Source organism: Theropithecus gelada, chromosome 20 (genome assembly GCF_003255815.1).
Source record: "Theropithecus gelada isolate Dixy chromosome 20, Tgel_1.0, whole genome shotgun sequence".
Classification (NCBI taxonomy): domain Eukaryota; kingdom Metazoa; phylum Chordata; class Mammalia; order Primates; family Cercopithecidae; genus Theropithecus; species Theropithecus gelada.
The window spans coordinates 29344047-29354685 of NC_037688.1; the positions used below are offsets into that span (position 1 = coordinate 29344047).

General features: G+C 43.8%; 1 protein-coding gene across 2 annotated transcripts in view; it reads left to right on the forward strand.

Annotated features, from left to right (window-relative positions):
* Nucleotides 1-9654, forward strand: part of ZFHX3 (zinc finger homeobox 3) — a 277781-nt gene extending 268127 nt beyond the window's left edge. For both annotated transcript variants that reach the window (XM_025370486.1, XM_025370485.1), the window contains one exon: nt 3718-9654. In XM_025370486.1, coding sequence (XP_025226271.1) covers nt 3718-5375 — 1658 coding nt within the window. In that variant the 3' untranslated portion in view covers nt 5376-9654. The remainder of the gene's footprint in view (nt 1-3717) is intronic.
* The last annotated feature ends 985 nt before the right edge of the window (nt 9655-10639 follow it).

Genomic DNA, 10639 nt, shown 5'->3' on the forward strand with positions numbered 1-10639 from the left:
TAGACATAAGCCAGGAAACAAACTATGGAAAACAGCACATCACTTAATTACCCCTGCAGCCCAAAACCCTGGCAGAGGGGCTTGGGAAGACTTAACACATCACAGTAATGTGAAAAAAGGAGAATCAGAACGTATGATTTATTCCGCTTGTTTTACAGATTGAGAAATCTGAGGCCCAGAGAGGTCGAGACCATTCAACAAGCTAGGGTAGGAGCTAGAGCTCCCACCTAGGCCTCTGGGCTCCCAGTGCTATGTGCTTCTTCCACAACACCCAGTATGAGCCAGTGAGTCAACAGGTATATGTTTAGTGCTACTCAGGTTCTGACCACTTAGAGTGGACTCAAGATAGAAAGATAAGCTGCAGACATGCCCCAGTTATCATCACCTGACCATAACACAGCTCTCAAGGAACACTGGATCTGGATCTGGAAGGGAAGGAACGAACTTGTGTTTATTTATTTATTTTTTTTTGAGGCGGAGTCTCCCTCTGTCACCCAGGCTGGAGTGCAGTGGCCGGATCTCAGCTCACTGCAAGCTCCGCCTCCCAGGTTTACGCCATTCTCCTGCCTCAGCCTCCCGAGTAGCTGGGACTACAAGTTACAAGCTTAGGTTACAAGTGTCCCAGGGTCACACGTCTGATGTGTGTTACCATATCACACAGGGTCAGTGTGACTCCAGAGTTGTAGGAGTAAGTCTTGGGGGGATGAAGTATCTTGCCAGATTCTGATCTTACAGATCAGAAAAAGGATGTCACAGAGTTGTGAGTATGTTGAGCTACTGTGTCTAGCATGACTAGTGCAAGGCTTGGTAAATAGAGATTTGTAAACATTTCTTAAAATGTGAACCTTTTTTTTTGAGACGGAGTCTCGCTCTGTCGCCCAGGCTAGAGTGCAGTGGCTGGATCTCAGCTCACTGGAAGCTCCGCCTCCCGGGTTTACGCCATTCTCCTGCCTCAGCCTCCCAAGTAGCTGGGACTACTGGCGCCCGCCACCTCGCCCGGCTAGATTTTTGTATTTTTTAGTAGAGACGGGGTTTCACCGTGTTAGCCAGGATGGTCTCGATCTCCTGACCTTGTGATCCGCCCATCTCAGCCTCCCAAAGTGCTGGGATTACAGGCTTGAGCCACCGCGCCCAGCCGAACTTGTGTTTATTAAACATCTATTATATGTCAGGCCCAATGCTAAGCTTTTTCTATCAATATGGTCTTTCATTTAATTCTTATAATCATCTATTGTTGAAAGCTGAGGTTACAAGTGTTCAACTGACAGTCCCAGGGTCACACGTCTGATGTGTGTTACCATATCACACAGGGTCAGTGTGACTCCAGAGTTGTAGGAGTAAGTCTTGGGGGGATGAAGTATCTTGCCAGATTCTGATCTTACAGATCAGAAAAAGGATGTCACAGAGTTGTGAGTATGTTGAGCTACTGTGTCTAGCATGACTAGTGCAAGGCTTGGTAAATAGAGATTTGTAAACATTTCTTAAAATGTGAACCTTTTTTTTTTTGAGACGGAGTCTCGCTCTGTTGCCCAGGCTAGAGTGCAGTGGCCGGATCTCAGCTCACTGCAAGCTCCGCCTCCCGGGTTTACGCCATTCTCCTGCCTTAGCCTCCCAAGTAGCTGGGATTACAGGCGCCCACCACCTCGCCCGGCTAGTTTTTTGTATTTTTTAGTAGAGACGGGGTTTCACCGGGTTAGCCAGGATGGTCTCGATCTCCTGACCTCGTGATCCGCCCGTCTCCGCCTCCCAAAGTGCTGGGATTACAGGCTTGAGCCACCGCGCCCGGCCGAAATGTGAACCTCTTATATAGACCATCAGTTGAAGACACACAGTTTAAGGCTTTTTGACTGAATCTCCTAAAAGCCTGGAGCCATAGGGATGGAGAAATCTCTAGATACTCCTTCCTTGCCCCACTGATCTTTTGGCCCCGGCTCCAAACCTAAAACTTAGTGCAGGATCATTGCCTAGTGGAGACAGAGCCATGTGCCAAGTTTAGAACTCAGAGTCTACTCTCTCTCTGTCTTGTTTGTGCCAATTTAACCAAGTCTTTACTAAGCTTTTCTGAGTAGAGTCACACATATCTTCTCTGGTGTCTTATGTGCACTGAGGACACTGGATGATGAGATGCTGAAGGAACCTTCCTCCTTAGCTATCCAGTATTAACGGATGTTTGGGATTGGCAATTTGAAGCAATCTTGTTCTTTCCATCTGAAATATGAGGGTTTTGATGGTCAACACTGTACCACGATAGCCAGAAATCAGCAGTCTTCCCCCAGGTCTGGGCTTCAGAGTGCTTTTTCTTGCTTTTTTTTCCTCAGTGTCATGTTATGGAAGTCCTTCCCCAGCTTTCTAGCAGAAGGTGATCCAGATGAAATAAGATTGTTTTGATTTTGCATTTTGGTATCCTCTGAAGAGATGTACATACCATCTAGTTTCTTGGATATGGTGAATATAGAGGTGTTCTGAGAGTTGTTGCCTGTGCGATCCTCCTGTCTGTTTCCTCAGCTTTTCATCATCCAGCACACTCTGCACGCCACCCCCATGCTGTCCTTCCCTACTATCTTGCTAGTTTCAACATACCTGAAGCTTGGAGTAGCATCCACAGCAACACCCTCTTGCATTACCTTGGAACTGATGACTCAAACCAGGAGATAGCTATGGGTCAGAAAAGGTATCAGGCTCTCAGGTCGGTGAAGGCATTGCAGGAAGTGGTGGTAGATTAGGGGTGAGTATGATCAAGGATGGGGCTCTAGTCCATCAGGGCCTGGTGACACGGTCAGAGATCTTTGCTATCCATAGGCAGTGGTGCTTGGGGTAGGTTGTGATGTCTTGGGAATTGGTGTCAGTACCTTGGGCTGTTCCATTTTCTGACATGGCTTTTATCCTTTTCCTGTGGTTGTTTCTTAACTGTCTACAGTCCCACTGGCCCTCCTGTGTTATCATTCAAATGGGCAGGAAGAGAAGGTGGTCATTTCTCCAGCGGATTCCAGAATCCTATTCCTAGGTGGTTATACTGTTCAGTAGACTTGTGGAAGCAGATCAGCTGGGCCAAGGCACGGAAGCAATTTTCCCTGAATGGATTGTTCTTATTTCTTCCCAGGCCCTTCCTCCACACTTTCCTGTTCATCATCATCTCTCTACCCTCCCAAAGCATCCAGTCAACTGCAGCAACAGAGGTCCGAGAGGAGGAACACATGTAGAGCCCGTTTTGTTTGTTCATGTGGCCGTGCTAGCTTTCTTGCTTTTGTTCTCTTCTCTCTTCTGTTGTCACTCTCCTCCAGATAACTTCTCTGGGGACCTCGTGGCCATACTATTTCTGTGATGAAGGCCTTTGGTGCAAATGGGCCCCAGCTAGAAACAGCTGGCTTTGGGGCCTCTAGACTAATTGCAGTTGGGCAGCGTGAATGGTAGCTGGGAGTGCTTGGCAAAGAAAATGTGAATTAGCAGGTGTGGCACATTGGGCAGGAAGGTGTTGGAAGTTGTTTGGCTGAAAGAGGAAGCATGGGAGCTGACCCAGGACTGAGTCCTCATTAGAATAAAAGGTTGTCCAGCCCTGAGCCTGGTGGGATACTTCTGTTGAAAACATTGGTTTTGAGAGGATCCTTCAAGCCTTGACATCATCTCAGACTGTGTGCCAGTGACACTGGTAAAATGTCTTGAGCTTCAGCCCTACCCCTGCCCAGACTGACCGGTGATTTCTGTCTCCATTCCTTTCAGCTTTAACGTCTCCTAAGCCGAACTTGATGGGTCTGCCCAGCACAACGGTTCCTTCCCCTGGTCTCCCCACATCTGGATTACCAAATAAACCGTCCTCAGCATCGCTGAGCTCCCCAACCCCAGCACAAGCCACCATGGCGATGGCCCCTCAGCAACCTCCTCAGCAGCAGCCACAGGTGCAGCAGCCTCCCCCGCCGCCAGCAGCCCAGCCGCCACCCACACCACAGCTCCCACCACAACAGCAGCAGCAACGCAAGGACAAAGACAGTGAGAAAATAAAGGAGAAGGAAAAGGCACACAAAGGGAAAGGGGAACCCCTGCCTGTCCCCAAGAAGGAGAAAGGAGAAGCCCCCACGGCAGCTGCAGCCACGATCTCAGCCCCGCTGCCCACCATGGAGTATGCGGTGGACCCTGCACAGCTGCAGGCCCTGCAGGCAGCCTTGACTTCGGACCCCACAGCATTGCTCACGAGCCAGTTCCTTCCTTACTTTGTACCAGGCTTTTCTCCTTATTATGCTCCCCAGATCCCTGGCGCCCTGCAGAGCGGGTACCTGCAGCCTATGTATGGCATGGAAGGCCTGTTCCCCTACAGCCCTGCACTGTCGCAGGCCCTGATGGGGCTGTCCCCGGGCTCCCTACTGCAGCAGTACCAGCAATACCAGCAGAGTCTGCAGGAGGCAATTCAACAGCAGCAGCAGCGGCAACTACAGCAGCAGCAGCAGCAAAAAGTGCAGCAGCAGCAGCCCAAAGCAAGCCAAACCCCAGTCCCCTCGGGGGCTGCTTCCCCAGACAAAGACCCTGCCAAAGAATCCCCCAAACCAGAAGAACAGAAAAACGCCCCCCGTGAGGTGTCCCCCCTCCTGCCGAAACCCCCCGAAGAGCCAGAAGCAGAAAGCAAAAGTGCGGACTCCCTCTACGACCCCTTCATTGTTCCAAAGGTGCAGTACAAGTTGGTCTGCCGCAAGTGCCAGGCGGGCTTCGGCGACGAGGAGGCGGCGAGGAGCCACCTGAAGTCCCTCTGCTTCTTCGGCCAGTCTGTGGTGAACCTGCAAGAGATGGTGCTTCACGTCCCCACCGGCGGCGGCGGCAGTGGCGGCGGTGGTGGTGGCGGTGGCGGCGGCGGCGGCTCATACCACTGCCTGGCGTGCGAGAGCGCGCTCTGTGGGGAGGAAGCTCTGAGTCAACATCTCGAGTCGGCCTTGCACAAACACAGAACAATCACGAGAGCAGCAAGAAACGCCAAAGAGCACCCTAGTTTATTACCTCACTCTGCCTGCTTCCCCGATCCTAGCACCGCATCTACCTCGCAGTCTGCCGCTCACTCAAACGACAGCCCCCCTCCCCCGTCGGCCGCCACCCCCTCCTCCGCTTCCCCCCACGCCTCCAGGAAGTCTTGGCCGCAAGTGGTCTCCCGGGCTTCGGCAGCGAAGCCCCCTTCTTTTCCTCCTCTCTCCTCATCTTCAACGGTTACCTCAAGTTCATGCAGCACCTCAGGGGTTCAGCCCTCGATGCCAACAGACGACTATTCGGAGGAGTCTGACACGGATCTCAGCCAAAAGTCCGACGGACCGGCGAGCCCGGTGGAGGGTCCCAAAGACCCCAGCTGCCCCAAGGACAGTGGTCTGACCAGTGTAGGAACGGACACCTTCAGATTGTAAGCTTTGAAGATGAACAATACAAACAAATGAATTTAAATACAAAAATTAATAACAAACCAATTTCAGAAATAGACTAACTGCAATTCCAAAGCTTCTAACCAAAAAAAAAAAAAAAAAAAAAAAAAAAAAAGGAAAAAAAAGAAAAAGCGTGGGTTGTTTTCCCATATACCTATCTATGCCGGTGATTTTACATTCTTGTCTTTTTTTTCTTTTAATATTTAAAAAAAAAAAAAAAAAAAAAAAAAAGCCCTAACCTGTTACATTGTGTCCTTTTGAAGGTACTATTGGTCTGGGAAACAGAAGTCCGCAGGGCCTCCCTAATGTCTTTGGAGCTTAAACCCCTTGTATATTTGCCCCTTTTCAATAAACGCCCCACGCTGATAGCACAGAGGAGCCCGGCATGCACTGTATGGGAAAGCAGTCCACCTTGTTACAGTTTTAAATTTCTTGCTATCTTAGCATTCAGATACCAATGGCTTGCTAAAAGAAAAAAAGAAATGTAATGTCTTTTTATTCTCAGGTCAATCGCTCACACTTTGTTCTGTTTTCAGAATCATTTTTTTTATATATTATTATTTTTTTGTTTTTTTTTTTGTTTTTTTTTTTTTCCAGAAAAGATTTTTTGTTTTGTTAATTTAAAAACGGGCAGAAAGTATTCAAGAAAAACAATGTGAACTGCTTTAGCTTTCTGGGGATTTTTAAGGATAGCTTTTCTGCTGAAGCCAATTTCAAGGGGAAAAGTTAAGCACTCCCACTTTCAGAAAAAAAAAAAAAAATAACCCACACACACAAAGAGTGTTGAGGACTTGTAGCTTAAAAAAAAATAAGTTTTAAAAACTGACTTTCTGTATTTATGATAGATATGACCATTTTTGGTGTTGAGTAGATTGTTGCATTGGAAATGAACTGAAGCAGTATGGTAGATTTAAAAGGAAAAAAAAGAAACCTTTTGTGTACATTTAGCTTTTTGTATGGTCCAGCTGACAGCTCCTCATTTGATGTTGTCTTGTTCATTCCTAGCAGATAGATTGCAATCCGTTGATTCGCCTAAGCTTTTCTCCCGCTTTGTCCCTTAATTCCACTTTCTCTTTCCTTCTCCCACCTCCCATCCTATAATCTCCCACTTAAGGTAGCTGCCTTCATTTCTTAGAGGGAGCTGCAGAATTATTTTATAAAACTAAAGAAAGAATTTCAAGGGATTCTAGGGGTCATTAGGATCCTCACAGATTATTTTTGGTTGGGGAGTTGAAACTTTTTAAAGGCATATAATTCTAGTTACCTGTGTCTGTTAGCCTTGTGCATTTATTTTTTTATTTATCCTTCTTTTGGCCTTTTCTTTGTACCCCTTCTTTTCCTCCTTGTTTGGTAGATGCTTCAAATATTCTTTTCCTTTACTAAAGGATTTGTTTCCATTTGTGTAATTGGCTGTGTACTTTTATTTTCTAAAAAAGTTTTTGGTTAGGGATTTGGTTTTTGGTTTTGTATTTGTTTTTTCTTTCTTCTCTCAGAAAAAAAAAATTTCATGCTTTAAATAAAATCCAAAGACACACCCTTTCACTGCTGATGCAGAAAAAAGGGAAAGGGTTCTTGTTACTTGAGAATTTGTTTCTGATTTAAACAAACAAGACTTACTTAAATAAAAGAAAGAGAAAAACAAAAGATTCCCAGGTTGTTATGTGCTTCTTCTGCAAGCAGAGAGGCAACTGTTAATGACAATTCCATATACCAAAAGACACATTTTTTACTTCAAAGTTTTGTCCTTGTGTTAGGCAGTCTGAGCGGCGAGTGATCCGGAGCGCAGCCAACAAAGCAGCAGATAGCAATGTACAGAAAGCAAAAAAGGAACCGTATGTGAGGCACTTGTTTATGTTAATATCCATATTCCTGTAACACACACCCTTTCTCATGTAAAAAAATAAAATAAAATAAACGGTCTGAACTTTGAAAACTTTGTGCTGCTAAAACATAGATTTTGGAGACAAATAGATGCTTTGCTGTTTCACTTTCATAGCTAAACATCAACAGAAACCATCTCCCCTTGCCCCCAAAGTGTGAAAACCTTCTCCCCTTCGTTTTCTTCCTTATGTTTCAAAAGGGAACTTTGAAGACTGTGAATGCAGGTTCCATTGGTCACCTTTCGGGCTTCTTTCCCCAGTGCTGAAGCCACTCATCGACTTTGCAAAAGACTGGAGCATTCCAAGATCTGAAAATGGATTTTTTTCTTTTTTTCTTTTTTAGCCGGGACTATTTTATTTTTATGAATTTTAGTTTAATGAAATAGTAGATCCTGAAATGTTGTACATATTTCTAACTAGGCTGATGCACAGTGCAAATTCCTTTTTTAACTTTTTTTTAAAGTAGAAATACTAAAGAATACCATCTAACTATTCATACCAGTATCCAGTTGTAGCATAAGGTGTCAAAAGCAAGTACGCAAAACATTTACTGTTTTAACGAGCTATTTCCTTTTAACAAGAAATCTTGTATTTCTCCCTGTGTTTGAGATGAACATTTTTAAATTTTAAAGTTGTACAGTTTTTTGTTTTCCATTATTTTATCTTGTTTGTAACTCTATGAAATATATATATATTTTTTGCCATTTAACTGTTGTATGTTACTCTGTGTCTGTACCATATAGAAAAAAATTGTTTTTGTTTTTGGTTCTCTATGTGATATCAGTTAACAATTTAACACTAGCTTTACCTGTCAAATTCTGCTAGGTCTTCTCTGAAAACGTTGTTTTTAAAAATGATACTGCTTGGTAATAGTGCAATTTCTATCCCTTTCCCTCCCCCCTCAACTTTAAGTTCTTTTCTTTATAATTTTGCTGCACCCTCCCTGATGGTTTGGGTTTTGGTTTTTTTTGGGTTTTTTTTTTTTTTTTTTTTGGAGCTACTATGCCATCCTCCCTCTGTGAGGCAGAGTGACTGTCAGTGTTTTGTTACGCCATGCCTTGAGCTGTGGGTGTGTCTGGCGACAATAAGGTGGTTGAATAGATTGGCTGAGCATGCTTCCACCCACCTAGTGGTATCAGAGGGGTTATGTGATTGTTTCAACCTGGAGTGGGTTGCACCCTTAATGCTTTCCTCTACAACTAAACCGCCCACATATATGTTCATTGAAAAAAGTAAGAATAATTCTCAGCACTAACCCAGAAGTAGCAAAGCAGTCAGTGATGGTGAACATTAGAGGTCAAACATGAGTTAGATGTTTGTGGGCTGACAGCCACCGTGGCTATGACCAGTACTATTTACAAAGCATGAATTCACTACAATGCTCAACTGTTTAGCTTGATCTCACTTGGGGAATTTATTCCTGTCTGCTGCACTGTAGGTAGCTGGGTAGGATATATTTCCACTTGCTTTTTAAATTAGTTCTTCACCTCCATTGACACTTCGTTTTTTGGTTTTCTCCCTATAGTATGGGTTGGTGCTAGACACCAGTCTGTCATAGCACCATACTGACTCAACGGAATGGGAGTTATTTTATCCATCTTTCCTCCATCCTTCCAAAAACCACACATCTACATGAGGAAAAGTTTAATACATCTAGGAATTTTTTTTTTAATTAAAAGCTATTTAAAGAGATGAATGTGGCCAAAGTTTTACACAATTGAAAATAAAGTAAAACAGACGGCATGTGTTTAAACCTGAGTTTATCAGGCATGGCAGGAAGTTGCAGGAGAGAGAGGCAGTGACCCAAGCCAGTGCACTTGATGTTCATGGACATATATTTTTTTTAAATAATAAATTAAAACATTTTAAATAGAAGCATAAATTGAGTTGGTGGTTTGTTGGCGCTGAGATACTGCCCACTGTGAAACAAAGCTTTGACTAGTTTTTTGTTTGTTTGTTTACTTTCTTCAGGGGGGAGGGGGGCAAGTTTGGGTAGGAAAGAAAGCATAAATGAACGTGACCCTGAGGTGAAGAGGTATATGAACAGCCTTTGCAATGTACAAAAAGAAAAAAAAAAACAAAAAACAAAAAAAAAATAGAGCAAGTGAAACCAAAAATGATGTTCTTGGTGTTTTTCTATAATGTAGTCTTGTTAGCTTTTTTGTTACTGTAACAATGCTGATCTCGAACTGTACCAAAATACATGGAGACTAACAAACAGAACCACATGGAACTTTCAAACTGAAAAAAAAAAATTTGTCACGAAAACTTTGTTGTCATAGTTAAGTTGATTGTAGATGGTAATTGAATATACTCCTTTGAAAATATTTCATCAAGTATGTTTCCTGCTCATTGTGATACATTAAAAAAAAATATGAGCAAAAGTTCCTGTCTCTGTTACCAGATTTGTGCACATGCATGTGTGTGTGCAGGAAAGAGAGTTGATGGCTGGCAAAGTATAAATGTGAATACCTTGAGGTTATGTGTGCAGGGAGTACTTATCCCGAGGTACCAAAGGATGTACACAAGCTCTTTAGTGTTTCTAAAGATGGTTGTATTTCCCATCTCCTGGGGCTCATGAATGTCATAAATTTGGGCCATGATGCTGTCTGTGTTACTTCATTGGGGGGGGTAAGCCTGATAACTTGAACGATATTTGGCCCCAGAGTGCCCTAATAGCAACTAGATTTTTAATTCACATATTTATATGAAAATTTTTTATGCTTGACACAATTGCAGGCAAAAAAAGTTTTACTGATAGCCAGTAGAAAGGCAGGTTCAACTTTTTTGAAATGGGAATTGGATCTAGTGTTTATGACAGAAGGATATGAACGGTAAGTTGAACCAAGTGGATGACTGACTACATTTACCTGTCCTAGCAAAGGACTTTTCCAAACCTCTGTTAGAGCAGAATCTCTCTTGAGAGGTCCAGTCTGCACAACAGCAGTATCAGTAATGTCTGCATACAAGAGATGATTCAGTCCTCTTACCAAAAACCCTCCCCTACCACAGCAAATGCTTGAACTTCATTAATAAGGAGTGCCTTTAAGATCAGGCCTGAAGGCCTTCCATTCATCTCTAATTTATAGCCACAGCTAATAAATAATTTACAAAACTTTAGCGGGTGGGCCTGGATGACATTACAGACTGGCTATGTCACTGTAAGGTCTACAGCATCTGCCCTCTGTCAAAAGAAGTATTTTCTTCCCCAGGAGTTGAGCTACAAAATCCTCTTCTATTGGCTCAGACAGCCATTTTTCTTAGTTTCTGCAGCAGGCATTCAAAAAGTAGTGACCCTATTAACTCAAAATTTCAAAGAATTCTACAACTGACACAGGTATTACTAGTGCTCAGGGAGCAAAGGTGGTT